Below are 27,049 nucleotides of genomic sequence, written 5' to 3'. Positions count from 1 at the left end.
TGGTCCGTCTAATGGGATTAAGAAGAAGACTCCTGGATTAATGAACACAGGCACCTACTGGAGCAACAAGAGAGATAGCCATACTGCTAGCTACTAGAGAGATAGCCCTACTGCTATCTAGAGAGATAGCCCTACTGAAGCTACTAGAGAGATAGCCCTACTGAAGCTAGTAGAAAGATAGACCTAGAGGAGAGTTGAGGATCTAGAGGAGATCTGAGGACCTAGAGGAGAACTGAGGAGATCCGAGGACCTAGAGGAGAACTGAGGAGATCCGAGGACCTAGAGGAGAATTGAGGAGATCCGAGGACCTAGAGGAATCCTTCGATGTGTCTACAAGTCTCTCCATCGTTGCCACTATCAGCTATTAACCCCAAAGCTCAGAAGCCAGAAGCTAACTATTCACCGTTCGTTTGAAGCTCAAGTTTGACAACAAGCTCAGCATCCTTCTGCTGACACAGGTGCTAGTGAACTAGTGTCTTGAGTAGCTAGTACCTACAGACAGGTCTTTAGTAGCTAGTACCTGCAGACAGGTATTTAGTAGCTGATATCTACAGAATGGTGTGTAGTAGCTAGTACTTACAGACAGGTATTTAGTAGCTGGTACCTACAGACAGGTATTTAGTACCTGGTGTCTACAGACAGGTATTAAGTAGCTAGTACCTACAGACAGGTATTTAGTAGCTAGCCCACACAGCTCAGACTCGTTCTGATTCTGCTGTCGATGGGCTATTCAGCTACCATTCCCATCCCTTGTTTAAAAGATAATGAGGGTTAGCTTTAGAACTCATTTGTTAGAAATTCCGTAGTAATCCTAGGTTAAAGATGATTATATTAAGGTATTAGGTGAGAGATGAAGAAATCAATTGCTCCTGGCATGCTTAGCTAACATTTTGCCTTGCTAGCATGGTTTGTTTACAACCTGTACTGCTAGCATGCTAAGCTAACATCAAGGACATGATTGCATCTAATTTCCTGATGCGTGTCGCCTGGTAACTAGGTAACATGGAAGGCCATTGGTTGGACCAAGGCTCGTGGCACAGCGAGACTCCGCCCACGTCTACGGTACGACCTGACGGGCAGAAGATCTTTACATATATATATAAATATATGTGTGTACATATATACAAAGCATGTATATTATAAATAATCCACAGCTACATCATATACCATATATATCACACTGTTATAAATATAACTTGGGTTTGTAACATTTCATTATCAATTACGCTTAGTGTGCAGTTTGACTTATACTGGTCATAACTTACTGCTGCATATCAGTCCCTAGGGGCGGGGCTAGACCACAGGGCCTATCAGTCCCTAGGGGCGGGGCTAAACCACAGGGCCTATCAGTCCCTAGGGGCGGGGCTAGACCACAGGGCCTATCAGTCCCTAGGGGCGGGGCTAGACCACAGGGCCTATCAGTCCCTAGGGGCGGGGCTAGACCACAGGGCCTATCAGTCCCTAGGGGCGGGGCTAGACCACAGGGCCTATCAGTCCCTAGGGGCGGGGCTTGACCACAGTGCCTCATCTGATTGGTCCCCACATCACATGTTTGTTTCCGTCACTCTGCTAGCACGCGGTCACATGGCAGCCGTCCAAAGATGGGGAGCGTCTGATTGGTCGGATTCTGCTCAACAAGAGGATGAAGGACGGCAGCATCGCGGACGACACCGGAGCCCTGCTGGGACTCAAGGTACGAGGTTGGGTTAGGGCCAGGGTCAGGGTCAGGGCTAGCGTTATGGGGTTAGGTTTTAGGGTTAGGTTTTAGGGTTAGGGTTAGGGTTAGGTTTTAGGGTTAGGGTTAGGTTATAGGGTTTGGGTTAGGTTTTAGGGTTAGGGTTTTAGGGTTAGGGTTAGGTTTTAGGGTTAGGGTTAGGTTTTAGGGTTAGGGTTTTAGGGTTAGGGTTAGGTTATAGGGTTTGGGTTAGGTTTTAGGGTTGGAGTTATAGGGTAAGGGGTAGGTTATGAGGTCAGCGTTAGGTTATAGGGTAAGGGGTAGGTTATAGGGTAAGGGTTAGGGGTAGGTTATAGGGTTAGGGTTAGGTTATAGGGTCAGGGTTAGGTTATAGGGTCAGCGTTAGGTTATAGGGTTAGGGGTGGGTTATGAGGTCAGCGTTAGGTTATAGGGTAAGGGGTAGGTTATAGGGTAAGGGTTAGGGGTAGGTTATAGGGTTAGGGTTAGGTTATAGGGTCAGGGTTAGGTTATAGGGTCAGCGTTAGGTTATAGGGTTAGGGGTGGGTTATAGGGAAGGGTTAGGGGTAGGCTATAGGGTCAGGGTTAGGTTATAGGGTTATGTTTTAGGGTTCTAACAGACTGTTTCGTCTGCAGGTTGTGGTTAGGGTTAGTGTTAGGGTTAGGTTATAGGGTTAGGGTCAGGGGTAGGTTTTAGGGTCAGGGTTACGTTATAGGGTCAGGGTTGGGGTATGATTATAGGGTCAGGGTTAGGTTATAGGGTTATGTTTTAGGGTATTAACAGACTGTTTTGGCTGGAGGATGTGGTTAGGGTTAGAGTTAGTGCTAGGGTTATAGGGTTAGGTTATAGGGTCAGGGGTAGGTTTTAGGGTATTAACAGACTGTTGTGGCATGCAGGTTGTGGGGGGCAGGATGACGGAGTCCGGGCGACTCTGTGCCTTCATCACCAAGGTGAAGAGAGGAGGGCTAGCAGACACAGTAGGGCACCTCCGACCAGGTAACCACACACACACACGCACACACAGACACACACGCACGCACGCACAGACACACACACGCATATCAATCACACCGTGTGGAAACACGTGGGAACCTTTTGCCAACGTGTGAACCGGGTTAATATGAAATAAATGCTGTGGTCCACCACTAGGGGGCAGGTGGGACTAATGATCAGTGCTGTGGTCCACCAGGTGACCAGGGTTAGGGTTAGGGTTAGGGTTAGGGTTGGACTAATGCTCCGTGCTGTGGTCCACCAGGTGACCAGGTGTTGGAGTGGAACGGGAGGCCCCTGCAGGGAGCCACCTTCAAGGAGGTCTACAACATCATCCTGGAGTCTAAAACTCAGCCGCAGATAGAGCTGCTGGTGTCCCGAGCTCTCAGGTCCGTCCCCTAACCCTAACCCTAACCGTAACCCCTAACCCTAACCCTAACCTAACCCCTAGTAGTTAGTGATGAGTTCCGACGCTAACCTGTTGTTGTTGTGTTTCCAGTGACTCTGCCCAGATGTCAGACAACTCACCCACACACATGGAGCCAGGTGAGTGTCATGGGTTAGTCACCTGACCGACTGTTAGGGTTAGTCACCTGACCGACTGTTAGGGTTAGTCACCTGACCGACTGTTAGGGTTAGTCACCTGACCGACTGTTAGGGTTAGTCACCTGACCGACTGTTACGGTTAGTCACCTGACCGAGTGTTACGGTTAGTCACCTGACCGACTGTTAGGGTTAGTCACCTGACCGACTGTTAGGGTTAGTCACCTGACTGACTGTTTTGTGAGGCTACCTTTACATGCATTGACATGAAGGCCCTGATACAGTATAAAGTTGACACACCCTGTCACACGGTCAAATCTCAAACTGTGTGTGTGTGTGTGTGTGTGTGTGTGTGTGTGTGTGTGTGTGTGTGTGTGTCTGCGTGTGTGTGTGTGTGTGTGTGTGTGTGTGTGTGTGTGTGTGTGTGTGTGTAGGTTATTTTGACCCCCAGAAGCCCCCCTTGCGAGGCGTCCAGTCGGGCCTCTCGGTGAGTATAACTGGGGTCCCCCTCTAGGGGTAGTTAGTGTGACGGGGAGGAGAGGTCGTGACCTCTCCTCCCCGTGACCTCCCCGTCAGGTTCACCATCAACAGTGGAAACACCTCAACGGAGTCATGGACCCACAGCAGTCCGCCTCAAACACATGAAACTAATGAGCACACTCCATATCAAACACGATCTGTGTGTGTGTGTGTGTTTACGCGTGCGTAAATGCTAAATGTGTGTGTTTGTGTGTGTGTGTGTGTGTGTGTGTGTGTGTGTGTGTGTGTGTGTGTGTGTGTGTGTGTGTGTGTGTGTGTGTGTGTGTGTGTGTGTGTCTACAGGGCTCCTCTGGCTGGACCTCAGCGGTTCCCAGAGTTCAGGTAACAGATGAAGACCTTCCCTATCTCGCCTCCTTGCCTCACTCCCTCCATCTCTCCATCCATCAGACTACAGACCATCCACACACTATATATGTACAGGGACACATATATACACACACTATATATGTACAGGGACACATATACATATCAACCCGGTATCGCGCGATTTCGTGCTCATGCGCACAAACGTTAATCTGTGCGCATCGTGTCCCAGATCACGATTAGCCGACTTTTTTAGTGCTGCACAGAACGAAATGTAAACCAATGCATTCTGAATGGGAGCGTTCTCCGACAATTAGGGTTAGGGTTAGGGTTAGGGAGGAGGTAGGGTTGGGGTTAGGGTTAGGGAGGAGGTAGGTAGGGTTGGGGTTAGGGTTAGGGAGGAGGTAGGTAGGGTTAGGGTTAGGGAGGTGGTAGGGATGGGGTTAGGGTTAGGGAGGAGGTAGGGATGGGGTTAGGGTTAGGGAGGTGGTAGGGTTGGGGTTAGGGTGGTGGTAGGGTTGGGGTTAGGGTTAGGGAGGAGGTAGGTAGGGTTAGGGAGGAGGTAGGGTTGGGGTTAGGGAGGAGGTAGGGTTGGGGTTAGGGTTAGGGAGGAGGTATTGACGTGGCCTCCTGTGCCCCTGCAGGTGAAGCTGTGGTATGATAAGCTGGGCCACCAGCTGATGGTCACGGTCCTGGGGGCCAAAGACCTCCCAGTGCGTGAGGACGGACGCCCCCGGAACCCCTACGTCCAGATGCACCTCCTCCCAGACCGCAGGTACAGGGCGCTGCTACTAACCACTACTACTAGCTACCTAACCTTAACCAACTCTACCATTCACAGAGAAACTAACTACTACTAGCTACCCAACATTAACCAACTAGCATTCACAAAGAAACAAACTACTACTAGCTACCCAACATTAACTAACTAGCATTCACAAAGAAACAAACTACTACTAGCTACCCAACATTAACCAACTAGCATTCACAAAGAAACAAACTACTACTAGCTACCCAACATTAACCAACTAGCATTCACAAAGAAACAAACTACTACTAGCTACCCAACATTAACTAACTAGCATTCACAAAGAAACAAACTACTACTAGCTACCCAACATTAACTAACTAGCATTCACAAAGAAACAAACTACTACTAGCTACCCAACATTAACTAACTAGCATTCACAAAGAAACAAACTACTACTAGCTACCCAACATTAACCAACTAGCATTCACAAAGAAACAAACTACTACTAGCTACCCAACATTAACTAACTAGCATTCACAAAGAAACAAACTACTACTAGCTACCCAACATTAACTAACTAGCATTCACAAAGAAACAAACTACTACTAGCTACCCAACATTAACTAACTAGCATTCACAAAGAAACAAACTACTACTAGCTACCCAACATTAACTAACTAGCATTCACAAAGAAACAAACTACTACTAGCTACCCAACATTAACTAACTAGCATTCACAAAGAAACAAACTACTACTAGCTACCCAACATTAACTAACTAGCATTCACAAAGAAACAAACTACTACTAGCTACCCAACATTAACTAACTAGCATTCACAAAGAAACAAACTACTACTAGCTACCCAACATTAACCAACTAGCATTCACAAAGAAACAAACTACTACTAGCTACCCAACATTAACTAACTAGCATTCACAAAGAAACAAACTACTACTAGCTACCCAACATTAACTAACTAGCATTCACAAAGAAACAAACTACTACTAGCTACCCAACATTAACCAACTAGCATTCACAAAGAAACAAACTACTACTAGCTACCCAACATTAACCAACTAGCATTCACAAAGAAACAAACTACTACTAGCTACCCAACATTAACTAACTAGCATTCACAAAGAAACAAACTACTACTAGCTACCCAACATTAACTAACTAGCATTCACAAAGAAACAAACTACTACTAGCTACCCAACATTAACTAACTAGCATTCACAAAGAAACAAACTACTACTAGCTACCCAACATTAACTAACTAGCATTCACAAAGAAACAAACTACTACTAGCTACCCAACATTAACTAACTAGCATTCACAAAGAAACAAACTACTACTAGCTACCCAACATTAACTAACTAGCATTCACAAAGAAACAAACTACTAGTAGCTACCCAACATTAACTAACTAGCATTCACAAAGAAACAAACTACTACTAGCTACCCAACATTAACTAACTAGCATTCACAAAGAAACAAACTACTACTAGCTACCCAACATTAACTAACTAGCATTCACAAAGAAACAAACTACTACTAGCTACCCAACATTAACTAACTAGCATTCACAAAGAAACAAACTACTACTAGCTACCCAACATTAACTAACTAGCATTCACAAAGAAACAAACTACTACTAGCTACCCAACATTAACTAACTAGCATTCACAAAGAAACAAACTACTACTAGCTACCTAACATTAACTACCCCCCCCCCCCCCTTCATTAAGATACAAACTATTACAATTATGAACAAACCCAAACAAACTACACACTGACCAAGCTATAGGTGGGCTGGGTGCTAGGCTCAGTTATAGGCTAGTAGCTAGTCCAACACCCATTATAGATGCTAGGTGAGAAGCTGGGCTATGTACTGGCTAGTTGCTAAGCTACTAGCTAGGCTAGGTGCTTGATCAGTTACTGAACTATGTGCAAGCCTAGATGCTGGGACAGTAGCTGGGCTCAGAGCTAGGCTAGTGGCGTGGCTAGGAGCTAGCAAATAGCTAAGCTAGCTAATAGCTTAGCTAATGGTTTAGCTATTAGCTAGGCTGAGTGCTTGGCTTGTACCTATGCTTACGCTAGGCTAGAAGATAGCCTAGGGCTAGGCGATAGGCTAGTAGCTTGACTAGAAAACAGGCTATTGGCTGGGACAGGTGCTAGGCTAGTAGCTAAGCCAGTAGCTAGGCCAGGTGCTAGCAGCTGACGGTGGGCCTGCCCTGCAGTGATAAGACCAAGCGGAGGACAAAGACGGTGAAGAAGACGGTGGAGCCTCGCTGGAACCAGAGCTTCATGTATGGCCCGCTGCCGCGCCGCGACTTCAGCCTGCGGGCGCTGGAGCTCACCGCCTGGGACCAGGCCCACACCCGCGAGGAGGACCGCTGCTACCTGGGAGAGGTAACGCCTGGTCCACTAACCCCATAACCCAAATAGAGGACCAGGCTGCATGTATATATGTGTACATCTTCCTGTATATATGTGTGTAAATCTTCATGTTTGTATGTGTGTATATTCCTGTGCAGGTCCTGATAGAGCTGGAATCGGCCCTGTTGGATGATCAGCCTCATTGGTACAAAATCCAGAGCCATGATGTGACATCACTTCCTCTCCCAAACCCCTCCCCCTACCTGCAGCGACGCCTGTACAGTAAGACACACACACACGCACACACACACACACACACACACACACACACACGCACACACACACACACACGCACACACACGCACACACGCACACACGTCAGTTGTGTACGTGGTGTGTTCATGTGTGCTCGTCTCTCACTGTGTCTCCAGGGTCCCAGAGGACGGCTGAGGGGGAGTTCTCAGACTACGACTGTGAAGAAGGCATTGGAGTCGTATCAGGTATCACCTACCTACCTACCCCCTACCTACCCTCCTACCTACCCTCCTACCTACCCTCCTACACCCTACCTACCCCCTACCTACCCCCTAACTACCCCCTACCTACCCTCCTACCTACCCTCCTACACCCTACCTACCCCCTACCTACCCCCTACCTACCCCCTATCTACCCCCTACCTACCCCCTAACTACCCCCTACCTACCCCCTAACTACCCCCTGCCTACCCCCTAACTACCCCCTACCTACCCTCCTACCTACCCCCTACCTACCCTCCTACCTACCCTCCTACCTACCCCCTACCTACCCTCCTACCTACCTCCTACCTACCCCCTACCTACCCTCCTACCTACCCCCTACCTACCCCCTACCTACCCCCTACCTACCCTCCTACCTACCCTCCTACACCCTACCTACCCCCTAACTACCCCCTACCTACCCCCTAACTACCCTCCTACCTACCCCCTAGCTACCCCCTAGCTACCCCCTAGCTACCCCCTACCTACCATCCTACCCTCCTACCTACCCCCTACCTACCCTCCTACCTACCCTCCTACCTACCCCCTACCTACCCTCCTACCTACCCCCTACCTACCCCCTACCTACCTCCTACCTACCCCCTACCTACCCCCTACCTACCCTCCTACCTACCCTCCTACCTACCCCCTACCTACCCCCTACCTACCCCCTACCTACCTCCTACCTACCCTCCTACCTACCCCCTACCTACCCTCCTACCTACCCTCCTACCTACCCCCTACCTACCCCCTACCTACCCTCCTACCTACCCCCTACCTACCCCCTACCTACCTCCTACCTACCCTCCTACCTACCCTCCTACCTACCCTCCTACCTACCCCCTACCTACCCCCTACCTACCCTCCTACCTACCCTCCTACCTACCCCCTACCTACCCCCTACCTACCCTCCTACCTACCCCCTACCTACCTCCCTACCCTCCTACCTACCCTCCTACCTACCCCCTACCTACCCTCCTACCTACCCTCCTACCTACCCCCTACCTACCCTCCTACCTACCCCCTACCTACCCCCTACCTACCTCCTACCTACCCCCTACCTACCCCCTACCTACCCCCTACCTACCCCCTACCTACCCCCTACCTACCCTCCTACCTACCCCCTACCTACCCCCTAGCTACCCCCTACCTACCATCCTACCCTCCTACCTACCCCCCTACCTACCCTCCTACCTACCCTCCTACCTACCCTCCTACCTACCCCCTACCTCCCTACCTACCCTCCTACCTACCCTCCTACCTACCCCCTACCTCCCTACCTACCCTCCTACCTACCCTCCTACCTACCCCCTACCTCCCTACCTACCCTCCTACCTACCCTCCTACCTACGGTCCTACCCTCCTACCTCCCTACCTACCCTCCTACCCTCCTACCTACGGTCCTACCCTCCTACCTACTCTCCTACCTCCCCTCCTACCTTCTCACCTACCCCCTAACCCACCACCCTACCCCCTCCCCCCCCCCCCCCCCCTCCATTACTATGCATTATAATGCTGGGTTTTAATTGGCAGACTACCGACAGAGTGGCCGGGACTTCCAGAGCTCCGCCCTCTCTGTTCCAGACCAAGTCATGGTGACCAATCACGGCTCTCGATCTGAGCTGGTCAGGAGTCGATCACGCTCCCCAAGCCAGCCGTCTCCACAAAGGTGTGTGAGTGTGTGTTTGAGTGTGTAAGTGTGTGGGTGTGTGTGTGTGTGTGTGTGTGTGTGTGTATGTGAGTATGTGAGTATGTGAGTATAGTATAGTGTATATAGTATAGTATAATGTACATAGTATAGTATAGTACAGTATAGCTCAGTATTAAGTGATGCTCTCTCTCCCTCAGGGCCTCTCTCTGTATTATAGTATATAGTACTGTGATGTGACTCTAGTATTATAAGTATAGTATAGTACAGTATAGCTCAGTATTAAGTGATGCTCCTTCTCCCGCAGTGCCTCTCTCTATCCGCTCTACCGCGACGATGCTGTACGGTTGCTACGCAACAACAGGTTGTCAAGGACCTATTCCGACGTGGGCCAGAGCGGCAGTCTGGACAGGTACTACATAGAGTACTACACAGAGTACTACATAGAGTACTACACAGAGTATAGAGTACTACATAGGGGGCTACATAGAGTACTACATAGAGTACTACACAGAGTACTACATAGAGTATAGAGTACTACATAGAGTACTACATAGAGTATTACATAGAGTACTGCATAGAGTACTACATAGAGTACTACATAGAGGGCTACATAGAGTACTACATAGAGTACTATAGATACTACACCGAATACTACACAGAGTTCTACATAGAGTTCTACGTTGAATACTACAGATACTACATAGAATACTACAGCTACTGCAAAGATACTACATATAATGACGTGTGTGTGTGTGTGTGTGTGTGTGTGTGTGTGTGTGTGTGTGTGTGTGTGTGTGTGTGTGTGTGTGTGTGTGTGTGTGTGTGTGTGTGTGTGTGTGTGTGTGTGTGTGTGTGTGTGTGCGTTTGTGTGTTTAGGAGGCTGATGAAGAGGGTTTCTGCGACCAACTCTTTGGACTTAGGAGGCCGGTATGAGAGTAGCACTAGTACTAATACTAGACATAAGAAATGGTTGTAAATACTATTAGTTATCTTAGACTGTAGCTGTGATAAAGGACAGACTGTAGCTGTGATAGAGGACAGACTGTGATAGAGGACAGACTGTAGCTGTGATAGAGGACAGACTGTAGCTGTGATAGAGGACAGACTGTAGCTGTGATAGAGGACAGACTGTAGCTGTGATAGAGGACAGACTGTAGCTGTGATAGAGGACAGACTAGCTGTGATAGAGGACAGACTGTAGCTGTGATAGAGGACAGACTGTAGCTGTGATAGAGGACAGACTGTAGCTGTGATAGAGGACAGACTGTAGCTGTGATAAAGGACAGACTGTAGCTGTGATAGAGGACAGACTGTAGCTGTGATAGAGGACAGACTGTAGCTGTGATAGAGGACAGACTGTAGGTGTGATAGAGGACAGACTGTAGCTGTGATAGAGGACAGACTGTAGCTGTGATAGAGGACAGACTGTAGCTGTGATAGAGGACAGACTGTAGCTGTGATAGAGGACAGACTGTAGCTGTGATAGAGGACAGACTGTAGCTGTGATAGAGGACAGACTGTAGCTGTGATAGAGGACAGACTGTAGCTGTGATAGAGGACAGACTGTAGCTGTGATAGAGGACAGACTGTAGCTGTGATAGAGGACAGACTGTAGCTGTGATAGAGGACAGACTGTAGCTGTGATAGAGGACAGACTGTAGCTGTGATAGAGGACAGACTGTAGCTGTGATAGAGGACAGACTGTAGCTGTGATAGAGGACAGACTGTAGCTGTGATAGAGGACAGACTGTAGCTGTGATAGAGGACAGACTGTAGCTGTGATAGAGGACAGACTGTAGCTGTGATAGAGGACAGACTGTAGCTGTGATATAGGACAGACTGTGATAAAGGACAGACTGATGTCTCCCTGAAGATACTCCGCTGGTCCTAGCTCCGCCCCCTGGACCCCCCCCATGGTGAACCCTAACTCTGATGAATTCAGGTACGAGAGTCGTCCTGTAAAGTATCACAGTATGTAACACTCGATAGTACTACAGAGTATAGCGGAGTGGGTAATAATGAGAGAGAGAGCTAACAAGTTAGCATGTATACTAATGACAACAAGCTAATAGGTTAGCGTGTATACTAATGTTAAAGAGCTAACAGGTTAGCGTGTGTACTAATGATAAAGAGCTAACAGGTCAGCATGTATACTAATGATAAAGAGCTCACAGGTTAGCATGTATACTAATGATAAAGAGCTAACAGTTAGCATGTATACCAATGATAAAGAGCTAACAGGTTAGCATGTATACTAATGATAAATAGCTAACAAGTTAACATTATACTAATGATAAAGAGCTAACAGTTAGCATGTATACTAATGATAAAGAGCTAACAAGTTAACATTATACTAATGATAAAGAGCTAACAGTTAGCATGTATACTAATGATAAAGAGCTAACAGGTTAGCGTGTCTCGGTTGCAGCCAGGACTTCATCCCTCACTTCCCCTTCGAGCCTGATGCCCTGGACGATGAGCTCGTCAGGTAAACACAGATCTATATCTAAAGGTATACAGCTCTATGTATAGATATAAATAGAACAGATCTACATCCATTGATCTACAGATCAATGGATGAGCAGGTATATTAGTATAGATGTGGTGGTAGAGGACGGGTCTATAGCTATAGATCGATTGGATCTATTACTATAGTGCCAATAGTAGATCTATAGTTATAGATCTCCATCAGGTGGCCAATAGATCTATAGTTATAGATCTATTGGCCACCTTATGGACGCCCCCTCTGCCAATAGATCTATAATTATATATCTATTGGATCTATTACTATAGTGCCTATAGATCTTTGGTTATAGATCTATTGGATCTATACTATAGTGCCAATAGATCTTTGGTTATAGATCTATTGGATCTATTGGATCTATACTATAGTGCCAATAGATCTTTGGTTATAGATCTATTGGATCTATTGGATCTATACTATAGTGCCAATAGATCTTTGGTTATAGATCTATTGGATCTATTGGATCTATACTATAGTGCCAATAGATCTTTGGTTATAGATCTATTGGATCTATTGGATCTATACTATAGTGCCAATAGATCTTTGGTTATAGATCTATTGGATCTATTGGATCTATACTATAGTGCCAATAGATCTTTGGTTATAGATCTATTGGATCTATTACTATCGTGCCTATAGATCTTTGGTTATAGATCTATTGGATCTATTGAATCTATACTATAGTGCCAATAGATCTTTGGTTATAGATCTATTGGATCTATTGAATCGATACTATAGTGCCAATAGATCTTTGGTTATAGATCTATTGGATCTATTGAATCTATACTATAGTGCCAATAGATCTTTGGTTATAGATCTATTGGATCTATTGAATCTATACTATAGTGCCAATAGGTCTATAGTTATAGATCTATGTGATCTTTAGCTAAAGATCTATTTGATCTTATAACTATAGATCTAGACGTGTCTCAGTAAGGTAAACATGTCAACATCAACATAATCTGTTGACACATGGTTTCCACGGTTGTCATGGCGATGGCTTTGAGGAGGTGCGTGGTTGTCATGGTGATGTAACCCACTATTCCTGCAGAGCAAGCAAAGGGATGGATAGTCACGACAGCTCCGGTCGCTCGCGCTCAGTGGACCTGCGGTCTGACCACGCCCCCTCTGCCGCACGCCCCGCCCCCTCAGCCCAACGCTCCGCCCCCTCATCGCCCGGCCCTGTCAGGTGACAAATCCACCTCATCAGATTGGCTGGAATGTGCTAGGCTGAGTGTATTAATGTGTGTGTGTGTGTGTGTGTGTGTGTGTGTGTGTGTGTGTGTGTGTGTGTGTGTGTGTGTGTGTGTGTGTGTGTGTGTGTGTGTGTGTGTAGGGGTATCTCTCCAAATGGGACATCTGGGAGACAGCTGCCCCACGCCCCTTCACAGGTCACATGTATGTAACACACACACACACACACACACACACACACACACACACACACACACACACACACACACACACACACACACACACACACACACACACACACACACACAGACAGACAGAATACAGCCCGCCCACACCCAAACAGATGTTCATAGAACCAAGTGCCGAGCACACTAGCATTCACTAGGTTGACCCGTTCCCCGTATACAACAAAGATAGCTAGGATAAGAAGCTACACAATGCTAAGTTATATTCTTAACTGCTCTCTCTCTCTCTCTCTCTCTCTCTCTCTCTCTCTCTCTCTCTCTCTCTCTCTCTCTCTCTCTCTCTCTCTCTCTCTCTCTCTCTCTCTCTCTCTCTCTCTCTCTCTCTCTCTCTCTCTCTCTCTCTCTCTCCATCCTTACTCTTCCTTTGTTTGCGATTCAGACCGAGCTGAATCGTCCGAAGGTTACAACGTTAACAAAGGTTAGAGTTAAACACCCAGTCTATAGAGTTAACCCAGTCTATAGAGTTAACCCAGTCTATAGAGTTAACCCAGTCTATAGAGTTAACCCAGTCTATAGAGTTAACCCAGTCTATAGAGTTAACCCAGTCTATAGAGTTAACCCAGTCTATAGAGTTAACCCAGTCTATAGAGTTAACCCAGTCTATAGAGTTAACCCAGTCTATAGAGTTAACCCAGTCTATAGAGTTAACCCAGTCTATAGAGTTAACCCAGTCTATAGAGTTAACCCAGTCTATAGAGTTAACCCAGTCTATAGAGTTAACCCAGTCTATAGAGTTAACCCAGTCTATAGAGTTAACCCAGTCTATAGAGTTAACCCAGTCTATAGAGTTAACCCCAGTCTAGAGTTAAACCCAGTCTAGAGTTAAACCCAGTCTATAATTAAAACAAACTAATGTCTCGTTCCATGTTTTCCTATTGGTCAACAGGAGCTCCGCTATCATCTCATCACAACCAAGCCCCTCCCCCACGCCAAGCCCCTCCCCCACGCCAAGCCCCTCCCCCAGTCCTTCCTCAGGCTGCTCAGTCGGTCGTTCTAAAAGCCCCTCCCCATCAGGCTCCTGCCCCTCACCAAGCATCTCCCTTCCAACAAGCCCCCCCACCTGTCAATCATCATGGACCCCCAGCCATAAGGATTCAAGGCCCGCCCCCTGCTGCTCCCCCAGTCACTCCAGGCCCCGCCCACGCACAAGGCCCCGCCTCTACACCTGGTCCCCCACACACACCTGGCCCAGCCATGGCCCTCACAACAGGCCCCACTCCTACACCTGGCCCCGCCCCTATAACTGGTCCGACCCCGACATCAGGCCCCACCCATTTACCAGACCCCGCCCCTACACCTGTCTCAGCCCCTACCCCAAGCCCCGCCCCTACACCTGTCTCAGCCCCTACCCCAAGCCCCGCCCCTACACCTGTCTCCGCCCCTACCCCAAGCCCCGCCCCTACACCTGTCTCCGCCCCTACCCCAAGCCCCGCCCCTACACCTGTCTCCGCCCCTACCCCAAGCCCCGCCCCAACACCTGCCCCTACACCAAGCCCCGCCCCTACACCAAGCCCCGCCCCTACACCTGTCTCCGCCCCTACCCCAAGCCCCGCCCCAACACCTGCCCCTACACCAAGCCCCGCCCCTACACCAAGCCCCGCCCCTACACCTGTCTCCGCACCAACCCCAAGCCCCGCCCCAACACCTGCCCCTACACCAAGCCCCGCCCCTACACCAAGCCCCGCCCCTACACCTGTCTCCGCACCAACCCCTGACCCCGTCCCTAAACCCGACCCCGCCCCTACAGCAAGCCCCGCCCCTACACCTGGCCCCGCCCCTACAGCATGCCCCGCCCCTACACCTGGCCCCGCCCCTACATCATCCCAGACTTCAGGTTTGTATCTTTACTTATTCAAGTCATCACCAATCTGTCTGTGAATCATCACCAACACAATGACAATAACATTATAGCCTCTGTTTATTTAAACCAACCTGTCTGTCTGTCTGTCTGTCTGTATTCACCAACCTGTCTGTCTGTCTGTTTGTCAGAGCAAGAGAAACGGCCAACGACCCCAGGAGGATCAAGGAAAGGCAAGTCCGGGGTACTGTCTCTCTAGGGTACTATCTCTCTCTAGGTTATTGTCTCTCCGGGGTACTGTCTCTAGGGTACTATCTCTCTCTAGGTTATTGTCTCTCCGGGGTACTGTCTCTCTAGGGTACTATCTCTCTCTAGGTTATTGTCTCTCCGGGGTACTGTCTCTCTAGGGTACTATCTCTCTCTAGGTTATTGTCTCTCCGGGGTACTGTCTCTAGGGTACTATCTCTCTCTAGGTTATTGTCTCTCCGGGGTACTGTCTCTCTAGGGTACTATCTCTCTCTAGGTTATTGTCTCTCCGGGGTACTGTCTCTCTAGGGTACTATCTCTCTCTAGGTTATTGTCTCTCCGGGGTACTGTCTCTCTAGGGTACTATCTCTCTCTAGGTTATTGTCTCTCCGGGGTACTGTCTCTCTAGGGTACTATCTCTCTCTAGGTTATTGTCTCTCCGGGGTACTGTCTCTCTAGGGTACTATCTCTCTCTAGGTTATTGTCTCTCCGGGGTACTGTCTCTCTAGGGTACTATCTCTCTCTAGGTTATTGTCTCTCCGGGGTACTGTCTCTCTAGGGTACTATCTCTCTCTAGGTTATTGTCTCTCCGGGGTACTGTCTCTCTAGGGTACTATCTCTCTCTAGGTTATTGTCTCTCCGGGGTACTGTGTCACTAGAGACCAATTGTTTTTTCTCTGCCTGTACAGAGGTCAAATGGGAGGACCAGCAGGCGAAAACAGCCCAAGGTAATGGAACAGACGTGGCAAGGGAACAGGTAATGGAACAGACGTGGTAAGGGAACAGGTAATGGAACAGACCGTGGTAATGGAACAGGTAATGGAACAGACCGTGGTAAGGGAACAGGTAATGGAACAGACCGTGGTAAGGGAACAGGTAATGGAACAGACCGTGGTAAGGGAACAGGTAATGGAACAGACCGTGGTAAGGGAACAGGTAATGGAACAGACCGTGGTAAGGGAACAGGTAATGGAACAGACCGTGGTAATGGAACAGGTAATGGAACAGACCGTGGTAAGGGAACAGGTAATGGAACAGACCGTGGTAATGGAACAGGTAATGGAACAGACCGTGGTAAGGGGACAGGTAATGGAACAGACCGTGGTAAGGGAACAGGTAATGGAACAGACCGTGGTAATGGAACAGGTAATGGAACAGACCGTGGTAAGGGGACAGCCCACAGTGTACATCGGTACAGATGTCATTTTTGAAATATAAATCCTTGTAACGGTAGATTGACATTTGCTCTCTGTCTCATTCTCCAGTTGGAGTCCTTCCGGCTAAGGTGAGTCATATATATATATATATATATATATATATATATATATATATATATATATATGTGTGTATACATTTCATAGATAGAAGATGTTTAATTGATTTGATGTGTACATTTATTCAACATATATATTTATGTTGATGTTTCAAATATATATATTATATATTTTATGCGTACATATATTTGGTAGACATGATATATTTTATATATGTATTCTATATGTGACCCGTTTATGGTACTGTATCCTCACTCAGGCATCAGAGGGCGACGTATCACCTGGAGCCACCGGGGGCAGCGAGGCGTCCGACACCATCAGGTGATACCTCCACCCTAACCCCACCTCACCGTATCAGGTGATACCTCCACCCTAACCCCACCTCACCGTATCAGGTGATACCTCCACCCTAACCCCACCTCACCGTATCAGGTGATACCTCCACCCTAACCCCACCTCACCGTATCAGGTGATACCTCCACCCTAACCCCACCTCACCGTATCAGGTGATACCTCCACCCTAACCCCACCTCACCGTATCAGGTGATACCTCCACCCTAACCCCACCTCACCGTATCAGGTGATACCTCCACCCTAACCCCACCTCACCGTATCAGGTGATACCTCCACCCTAACCCCACCTCACCGTATCAGGTGATACCTCCACCCTAACCCCACCTCACCGTATCAGGTGATACCTCCACCCTAACCCCACCTCACCGTATCAGGTGATTCCTCCACCCTAACCCCACCTCACCGTATCAGGTGATACCTCCACCCTAACCCCACCTCACCGTATCAGGTGATACCTCCACCCTAACCCCACCTCACCGTATCAGGTGATACCTCCACCCTAACCCCACCTCACCGTATCAGGTGATACCTCCACCCTAACCTCACCCTGCCAACCCCACCTCACCGTATCAGGTGATACCTCCACCTTAACCCCACCTCACCGTATCAGGTGATACCTCCACCCTAACCCCACCTCACCGTATCAGGTGATACCTCCACCCTAACCTCACCCTGCCAACCCCACCTCACCGTATCAGGTGATACCTCCACCTTAACCCCACCTCACCGTATCAGGTGATACCTCCACCCTAACCCCACCTCACCGTATCAGGTGATACCTCCACCCTAACCCCACCTCACCGTATCAGGTGATACCTCCACCCTAACCCCACCTCACCGTATCAGGTGATACCTCCACCCTAACCCCACCTCACCGTATCAGGTGATACCTCCACCCTAACCTCACCCTGCCAACCCCACCTCACCGTATCAGGTGATACCTCCACCTTAACCCCACCTCACCGTATCAGGTGATACCTCCACCCTAACCCCACCTCACTGTATCAGGCGATACCTCCACCCTAACCCCACCCTGCTAACCCCACCCTGCCAACCTCACCTCACCGCTTAAGGTGATACCTCCACCCTAACCCCACCTCACTGTATCAGGTGATTCCTCCACCCTAACCTCACCTCACCGTATCAGGTGATACCTCCACCCTAACCTCACCCTGCCAACCCCACCTCACCGTATCAGGTGATACCTCCACCCTAACCCCACCTCACTGTATCAGGTGATACCTCCACCTTAACCCCACCTCACTGTATCAGGTGATACCTCCACCCTAACCCCACCCTGCTAACCCCACCCTGCCAACCCCACCTCACCGTATCAGGTGATACCTCCACCCTAACCCCACCTCACCGTATCAGGTGATTCCTCCACCCTAACCCCACCTCACTGTATCAGGTGATACCTCCACCCTAACCCCACCTCACTGTATCAGGTGATACCTCCACCCTAACCCCACCCTGCTAACCCCACCCTGCCAACCCCACCCTGCTAACCCCACCCTGCCAACCCCACCTCACCGTATCAGGTGATACCTCCACCCTAACCCCACCTCACTGTATCAGGTGATTCCTCCACCCTAACCCCACCTCACCGTATCAGGTGATTCCTCCACCCTAACCTCACCTCACCGTATCAGGTGATACCTCCACCCTAACCCCACCTCACCGTATCAGGTGATACCTCCACCCTAACCCCACCTCACCGTATCAGGTGATACCTCCACCCTAACCTCACCCTGCTAACCCCAACTCACCGCTTAAGGTGATACCTCCACCCTAACCCCACCTCACTGTATCAGGGGATACCTCCACCCTAACCCCAACCTGCTAACCCCACCCTAAAACGACCCAGTTAATCCCACCCGACCACCACCCTACAGTGACGCTAGTATGTTAGCATGTCATTTGATTCTTAGTCTGGTGTGTAGCTACATTAGCCTTTAACTTGATTCTTAGCATGGTTCTCAGTAACATTAGCATGTTAGCATTAGTCATTTGGCTGCAAGTATTTTCAATTTTCATTCTCTTCGTTTTGTGTCTGCATGCATGCTCCTTTACTATTGGCTGAATCCAGCAGCTCTGAGGCCCCCCAGGGCCAATCGGAAGACAGCGCGGGGGCGGGGTCAGACGGGGAGAGCAGACCGTCCCTAGAGAAGGGGGAGTCACTGGAGGGGGAGGACACGGAGGAGGAGCCAGAGAAGCCCAAGTAAGAGACAGGATTTTAAACTGTCAGACTAGTCGAGATTACACTGGGTTAGATTAGATTACAATGGATTAGTTTAGTTTGGACCGCAATAATTTAGAAAAGACTGGATTAATTCAGACTGGATTAGACTGTATTAGATCAAATGACACTGGATTAGTTTAGTTCAGACTGGATTAGTTTGGATTAGACTGGATTAGTTTAGATTAGACTGGATTAGTTTAGATTAGACTGGATTAGTTAAAATTAGACTGGATTAGTTTAGATTATACTGGATTAGTTTAGATTAGACTGGATTAGTTTAAATTAGACTGGATTAGTTTAGACTGTATTATTTTTGTTTAGGCTGGATTAGTTAAAATTCGACTGGATTAGACTGGATTAGTTCAGACTGGATTAATTTAATTTAAACTGTATTAGTTTAGATTAGACTAGACTGGATTAGACTGGGTTCATGCCCCTCCCTGCGTGTCCTCCAGGGCCCCGCCCCCCAAGGCGCCCGCCGCGGCGGGGGAGATCTGCTCTCTGGGGAGGAGGGACGACGATGATGACGATGAGAAGAAGAGGCGGTCGAGCCTGGGCGCCCGGATGATGGGGATGGTCGGCCTGGGGAAGAAGAGCTCCTCCCAGCCCAACCCAGAGGGTGAGTGCACCGCTTCAGACCGGTCAAAACCCGTTCAGACCGGTCAAAACCCGTTCAGACTGGTCCAAACCCGTTCAGACCGGTCAAAACCCTCTCAGACCAGTCAAAACCCTCTCAGACCGGTCAAAACCCTCTCGGACTGGTCCAAACCTGTTCAGACCAGTCCAAACCCGTTCAGACCAGTCCAAACCCGTTCAGACAAGGACAAATAAAACCAGATACATATGGTTTAAACCAGTTGGTCTGGAGAGGAACAGAACACCTCACAGTGTAAAGTACTGTTAACCAGTGTAAACCAGTGTAAATCACTGTAAACCCGTGTACAGCAGTGTAAAGCAGTGTAAACATGTTTAAAGCAGTGTAAACCAGTTTACAGCAGTGTAAAGCAGTGTAAAGCAGTGTAAACCAGTGTAAACCAGTTTAATGCAGTGTAAACCAGTGTGGACTAGTGTAAAGCAGCGTGAACCGGTGTGAACTGACAGAGGAGGAGAAGAAGAAGAAGGTGATCCGGCTGCCGGTGCAGCGCAGCGTGGAGACGGGGCTGGCTGTGGACTTCAGGGCGCGCTTCACCAGACAGCCCAGCAGGGACCTGGACGCTGAGGAGCCCACGCCCGGAGCGTAGGGCCCCCCCACACACACACACACACGCACACACAGACATGCACACACACACAGACAGACAGACAGACAGACAGACAGACAGACAGACAGACAGACAGACAGACAGACAGACAGACACACACAGACACACACAGACACACACACACACACACACACACAGACAGACAGACAGACGCAGAGGCAGAGGCAGACGCAGACGCACACACACACACACACGCACGCGCGCACACGCACACAGACACACACACAGACATGCACACACACACACACACACACACACATACAGACATGCACACACACACACACACACACACACAGACAGACAGACACAGACATGTACACACACACACACACACAGACATGTACACACACACACACTCTGACCTCTCCTGTGTTGTGATAGGCTGATCTTCCCGGGGGTGAAGCTGGCTTCTGATAGGCTGTTTAATGGCTTCCTGGATGGGCTTGGCCCCGCCCAGTTGGCTGGGCGCCAGACCCTGGCCACGCCTGCAATGGGTCAGTCCATATACACTCGGGAATCACACCGTGCAGTGTGGCAACGCGGTTGCTGACGAGTGTGATGTCACTTCCTGTCAGGTGACATCCAGATCGGGATGGTGTACAGGAAGGAGCGTCTGGACGTGGAGGTGATCCGAGCCAGGGGGCTTGTGGGTAAACAGGGGACCAAGAACAACGTCCCAGGTACGCCACTCAAAGGTCGTAGCAGCGATCACATTCATCTGATCTTTCCTCCCGACCCGCTAGCTGCCCGCCCCATAAGCAGGCCGTCAAAAAAACACGTCTCTGTAGGCAGCCTGCGCTCAGAGATCGTACACAAAAACAAATGCTACTACCAACCACTCAAAACCAAAATAAATAGTGTTCCAACCAATCACTGACCAGGGGTGGGTGTTGTGGGGTTTTGCGTTCATGATAGTTTTTACTGGATGGACGAAACGCGGGAGGGGGGGGCGAGCGGGCTCAGTTTGTTTGGGATCTCCCTTCAAATACCAACAGAAGTGACGTCGGCCAACATCGCTGATAAAGCCTTTAACTACTAAATAACTAAATAATAATCATCAAAACGTTTTTGTTGATTCAGCCAGATGGTGAAATGGCCCTAGCCCATGTTTTATCTGGTTGTTTTCCTCTGGTTGTTTCGGTCGTACCAAGGCTGACAGGGACCAGTGAGAGCCACCCCCTGTCAGTCACCTGTTTCTGCTACCCATAATGCCCCACGGTGTGAAAACGAAAGTAGTTCAAACAAATAAAAATGAGTGACGGAGCAAATCTGTGCAGCTCCGTACGTGAAGGTGTACCTGGTGGACAACGGGAAGTGTGTCCTGAAGCGTCGCACGCGCCTCGCCAGGAAGTCACCCGACCCGCTGTACCAGCAGCAGCTGCAGTTCGAAGACACGCCGGAGGGCAAGGTGCTGCAGGTACCTCACCTCTACTGTAACCCCTCAACACGCCCTACTGTAACCCCTCAACACGCTCTACTGTAACCCCTCAACACGCTCTACTGTAACCCCTCAACACGCTCTACTGTAACCCCTCAACACGCTCTACTGTAACCCCTCAACACGCTCTACTGTAACCCCTCAACACGCTCTACTGTAACCCCTCGACACGCTCTACTGTAACCCCTCGACACGCTCTACTGTAACCCCTCGACACGCTCTACTGTAACCCCTCAACACACTCTACTGTAAACCCTCAACACGCTCTACTGTAACCCCTCAACACGCTCTACTGTAACCCCTCAACACGCTCTACTGTAACCCCTCAACACGCTCTACTGTAACCCCTCAACACGCTCTACTGTAACCCCTCAACACGCTCTACTGTAACCCCTCAACACGCTCTACTGTAACCCCTCAACACGCCCTACTGTAACCCCTCAACACGCCCTACTGTAACCCCTCAACACGCTCTACTGTAACCCCTCGACACGCTCTACTGTAACCCCTCGACACGCCCTACTGTAACCCCTCGACACGCTCTACTGTAACCCCTCGACACGCTCTACTGTAACCCCTCAACACGCTCTACTGTAACCCCTCAACACGCCCTACTGTAACCCCTCAACACGCCCTACTGTAACCCCTCAACACACCCTACTGTAACCCCTCAACACGCTCTACTGTAACCCCTCAACACGCTCTACTGTAACCCCTCAACACGCCCTACTGTAACCCCTCAACACGCTCTACTGTAACCCCTCAACACGCCCTACTGTAACCCCTCAACACGCCCTACTGTAACCCCTCAACACGCTCTACTGTAACCCCTCAACACGCTCTACTGTAACCCCTCAACACGCCCTACTGTAACCCCTCAACACGCCCTACTGTAACCCCTCAACACGCTCTACTGTAACCCCTCAACACGCTCTACTGTAACCCCTCAACACGCCCTACTGTAACCCCTCAACACGCTCTACTGTAACCCCTCAACACGCTCTACTGTAACCCCTCAACACGCTGTACTGTAACCCCTCAACACGCTCTACTGTAACCCCTCAACACGCCCTACTGTAACCCCTCAACACGCTGTACTGTAACAGTAGGGCGTACTCCAACAGCTCTACTGTTACACCGTTACACACTCTACTGTAACAGTAGGGCGTACTCCAACAGCTCTACTGTTACACCGTTACACCAATACTCTCAGGTATCTCTCGCTCTCCGTCCCACTGTCCCTCTCTGCCTGTTTCTCTCCCATCTTGCTTCCGGCGCAATTGACTTTCTACACTGACGCACGTGTCGTTGCTAGTTTGCAGCTGACGCAGAGCGTTCGTTTCCCTCCACCGCCACGCGCCTGTAAATTAGGGAATGATCTTGCGCCCCAAGGGGCGGTTCGGCGAAAGGAGGAGGCGTGTTCTGGCGCAAACGTTCCCTGGTGCTATTTTGCAGTTTCAGAAAACAATTGCGCCACAAACCAGGAAATACCTGGTTTAAAGTGCCTTGTTCAGATGCTATTTTAAGGGCGCATGCATAATGTTGCTTGTGCATCTCGCGCATGCACTTTACTTCTCTCAATCTACCTAGCCACACATTCTTGGTAAATTATTTGGGAAAGAAAAACTGATACAGCGGTAATAAGCTGTACTTTTAATTCAATGCATCTGCAAACACCGTACAGCAAACACATTTTCTTGACACAGACATCGTGTACAAGCCCATAACTTTTAGGATTGATGAGTATATGATCGTGAGAAAACATTGCTTTACCGCGAGTGAGTGTTGAAAAGGATGAAAGAATGCGGGCGCGCGTGTGTGTACGTGTAAAATAACTAATGGAAGCGGGCGCGCGTGTGTGCGTCCATCTGTCTAGACACACGCAAACTAAACACGTAACGCATAATACAGTCCATGGCAATGTATGTTAACGGGGGACACATGCATATTGGGAACACAAGTCGATAACGATAATGCATACAATACGATGTTTGTTAATGTATTGCGTATATCATCAAATAGAACCACAGTTACCGCATATCATAGGCCTGTGTGTGTTAAGTTTTCTTTGCCGAAATTTATTTGAGGACTCACTGTTTCTGAAGTTGTGGAAGAAAACGCTATTCCATGTGTGAAGTAGGCCATATTATTTGGCCATAAACTGAGCCATTTGAAGTTTGAAATTCATGTGGTCATGCATCTGACTCACCGGAGACTGCAAACGCGCTGTCAAAATATCAACTCGTCAGATTCAAATGCGCTCATGGCTCTTAAAGGGGATGGGAGCTGGCACTCTCATTGGTTTGTTGGACGTTACGCCCAAACCACACCTACGGGTAATTAGGCTGCTTCAGACCACCCCTTTTTAGATTTGCACCGGGCGCAATAGTAATTTTTGCGCCGGTAAAATAGCAACATCGCCATAGAACCGCCCACAAAGCTACTTGCGCTTGGCGCTTCTCACTTGCGTTTCAGACCATTAAAATAAGGCCCTAAACGTGTACTTCTGCCTGTCTCTCTCTGCCTGTCTCTCTCCAAACCTGTCTCTCTCTACCTGTCTCTCTCTAGATTATCGTGTGGGGAGACTACGGTCGAATGGATCACAAATCCTTTATGGGAGCTGCTCAGATCCTATTGGACGATCTGGACCTATCCCAGATGGTGATTGGTTGGTTCAAATTGTTCCCTCCCACGTCGTTGGTTGACCCTGCTTTGGCCCCGCTGACCAACAGTGAGACAGAGGGTGTTAAGAAGTAGCTCCGCCCAATATCAGCATGCCAACCAATCAGCACATCACGACTCCACCGCTGGTTGCTGGGGCAACAGAACGTCCCCTCTGATGATTGGTGGAAGAAGGATTGTAACTCATAACATGTCATAACATACAGCGAGCTAAAACATAACACTCCAATACTTTAGTTTAATAAAGTCAGAGTAACAGACCTTTATTTTATTGCATCCTGAACAGAAATGTCCCCAGAAATATGCTTTTGAATTGTTTTCAGAATAAAATGCATAACTATTCTGTGTGGTTAGTTCATGTGTGTTGACACTCACACAAACACACACTTTAAATATCAATTTTCAAGCATAATTGTTTTTGTCTGGATTTGTATTTGATTGAATGCTTGATTATGTAGTTTCATTAACTAACATGCAATCAAGGCTAGCAAACGTACTTCAAATGAGGATTCATAGTCAACTACAGCGATGTTTATCTGTTTGAGGTCAGAATAGAATTTAAACATATATACATATGCTATAAATAAGTGCTTATATCAATATATGCTATAGATACATGTTAAATGCATGCTATATCAAAAACGTGTTTTTCATATTTTCATATTCAGACCGACTAAAAAGTAGCCAGTACGCCCAGATCGAGAGTCACAGCATCACATGAACATCACCTGGGGCCTCATGTACTAAGACTTGCGTGGATTTCATACTGAAACTTGGCGTACGCCAAAACCCAGAAACTGTCTTACGCACAAATAAATTCAGATGTATCAAAGTGTGCGAACGCATGGATCCAAGCACGTTTCTTTTGTACATCTCGATCAACGTGGAATTGAGCGCACATGCCGAGGTGCCAAACTCCTCCCTGTCCACGCCCTCATTTAAATATGCAATTTCATTTAAATAGGCCTCTGGACCTGATTCACCTCTTAATCCGATCACCTGGCACCATGAACAGAGGCAAAAAACGAAACTTCACGGAGTCTGAGCTCGAGATTTTGCTCCACGAGGTAGAAATGCGCAAGCATATGCAATTGGAACCCTGTCAACAGGGATAAATGCAAAACAAAAGAGAAGTGAGTGGGAGTGTGTTTGCGAGGCCGTCAATGCAGTGGGGTCTCAGCAGCGCACACACTCTGAAATTAAAAAAAAGTGGTCAGACCTCAAGGTGGAGGTGAAGCGGAGGGTTTCTGCCCACCGCCGAAGCGTGACCGCAACAGGTGGGGGGACGGGAGTGGGGGAACTCTCCCCCTTCGATTTGAGAGTGGCCGCTTTGATCGGTGACACAGCTCTCACCGGAGTGGTGGGAGCCCATGAAGGGGACACCGATCATCCCCAAGGTAAATATGCTGAAGTCATAAATGCTGTAATTATACTGGTCATACAATTGGCTGCTTGCAATACACATAAGTCGTGCGTAAAGATGCCAGGATATTAAAGACTTTGACTCGTGTTTATTAACTTAAATGTTTTATTTTTGAATAGACAAGCAAGGAGAGGGCACGGATTGCTCCGTCGGCCCCGGCGTCTCCAGCGCCCTTTGGATTTGACCATTTTCGATGTCCTCTAACAACGCTAACGCAGCCATTTTTTTAAAAAAATTCTTCATCCATTGCGCATGCTTTTATAGCCACCCATATAATTGCAAGGTGTGTTAATTGTTCATTAGTGTGTCTCTGATGTGCAAATCACTCTGAGTCATTGTTTTCACCTTTTTTCCCAGTTTCCCAGCGTCACCTCTAAGTGTCGCCAAAGGAACAATAGCTGTAGAAACGTGCGTACGACAGCTCTGGATCTGGCGTGGGGACCGCACATTTTTACGATCGTTTCACGTTTTGTACATCTGAACGTGAGCGTGGAAAAGGACGTACGCCACGTTTTTGTGCGTACGCAACCTTAGTACATGAGGCCCCTGTTGTTCCGAAGGGAGGCCCCTCCCCCTCCACCTGAGAAGCGGTCTTCTTGTGTCCGGGACTGGCGGCCTCTAGTGGTGAGTTGGCAGGTTACAGCGCGCTGAATCCCCGACGGAGGAGGAGCTGCGGTGGACCAGAAGTACTAGGACCGGACGTACTTTCACATCGAGGGACGAGATTCCCTGATGGCTTTTTCAATGTATTCGGTTATTTAGTCTGTAAAACTAAAACTAGTTATTGTTACAGAAAAATATATCTAGGTATTTATTTACATCTCGCTATACATATAGCTGAAGTTTATATTTTCTATGCTGATTTGATTACAACAAACTACACGTCAACTACGTCATTCATACATACTACACACGCACCCTACACTGTCTACACACTCACTACACTGTCTACACACGCACACTACACTGTCTACACACTACACTGTAGTGCACACTATCA

The 27,049-nt window shown here is 48.6% G+C and overlaps 1 protein-coding gene across 1 annotated transcript in view; it reads left to right on the top strand.

The window, feature by feature from the left end:
• The window catches only part of rims2b (regulating synaptic membrane exocytosis 2b), a 25,914-nt gene extending 946 nt beyond the window's left edge, over window positions 1–24,968 (top strand). Inside the window, exons 3-33 of the mRNA XM_060043740.1 lie at window positions 998–1,062; window positions 1,574–1,693; window positions 2,591–2,690; window positions 2,950–3,073; window positions 3,184–3,230; window positions 3,662–3,714; window positions 4,050–4,088; window positions 4,715–4,845; window positions 7,063–7,234; window positions 7,360–7,483; window positions 7,633–7,701; window positions 9,250–9,385; window positions 9,672–9,776; window positions 10,244–10,294; window positions 11,241–11,309; window positions 11,796–11,855; window positions 12,943–13,080; window positions 13,228–13,289; window positions 13,710–13,748; window positions 14,217–15,164; window positions 15,320–15,361; window positions 16,064–16,102; window positions 16,640–16,659; window positions 16,908–16,969; window positions 19,092–19,223; window positions 19,700–19,863; window positions 20,346–20,481; window positions 20,888–21,000; window positions 21,082–21,186; window positions 21,784–21,923; window positions 24,513–24,968. Coding sequence (XP_059899723.1) covers window positions 998–1,062; window positions 1,574–1,693; window positions 2,591–2,690; window positions 2,950–3,073; window positions 3,184–3,230; window positions 3,662–3,714; window positions 4,050–4,088; window positions 4,715–4,845; window positions 7,063–7,234; window positions 7,360–7,483; window positions 7,633–7,701; window positions 9,250–9,385; window positions 9,672–9,776; window positions 10,244–10,294; window positions 11,241–11,309; window positions 11,796–11,855; window positions 12,943–13,080; window positions 13,228–13,289; window positions 13,710–13,748; window positions 14,217–15,164; window positions 15,320–15,361; window positions 16,064–16,102; window positions 16,640–16,659; window positions 16,908–16,969; window positions 19,092–19,223; window positions 19,700–19,863; window positions 20,346–20,481; window positions 20,888–21,000; window positions 21,082–21,186; window positions 21,784–21,923; window positions 24,513–24,701 — 3,794 coding nt within the window. The 3' untranslated portion in view covers window positions 24,702–24,968. The remainder of the gene's footprint in view (window positions 1–997; window positions 1,063–1,573; window positions 1,694–2,590; window positions 2,691–2,949; window positions 3,074–3,183; window positions 3,231–3,661; window positions 3,715–4,049; window positions 4,089–4,714; window positions 4,846–7,062; window positions 7,235–7,359; window positions 7,484–7,632; window positions 7,702–9,249; window positions 9,386–9,671; window positions 9,777–10,243; window positions 10,295–11,240; window positions 11,310–11,795; window positions 11,856–12,942; window positions 13,081–13,227; window positions 13,290–13,709; window positions 13,749–14,216; window positions 15,165–15,319; window positions 15,362–16,063; window positions 16,103–16,639; window positions 16,660–16,907; window positions 16,970–19,091; window positions 19,224–19,699; window positions 19,864–20,345; window positions 20,482–20,887; window positions 21,001–21,081; window positions 21,187–21,783; window positions 21,924–24,512) is intronic.
• The last annotated feature ends 2,081 nt before the right edge of the window (window positions 24,969–27,049 follow it).

Source organism: Gadus macrocephalus, chromosome 22 (assembly GCF_031168955.1).
Source record: "Gadus macrocephalus chromosome 22, ASM3116895v1".
In the NCBI taxonomy this organism is placed as follows: Eukaryota; Metazoa; Chordata; class Actinopteri; order Gadiformes; family Gadidae; genus Gadus; species Gadus macrocephalus.
This window is presented reverse-complemented; position numbering and strand designations above follow the sequence as displayed.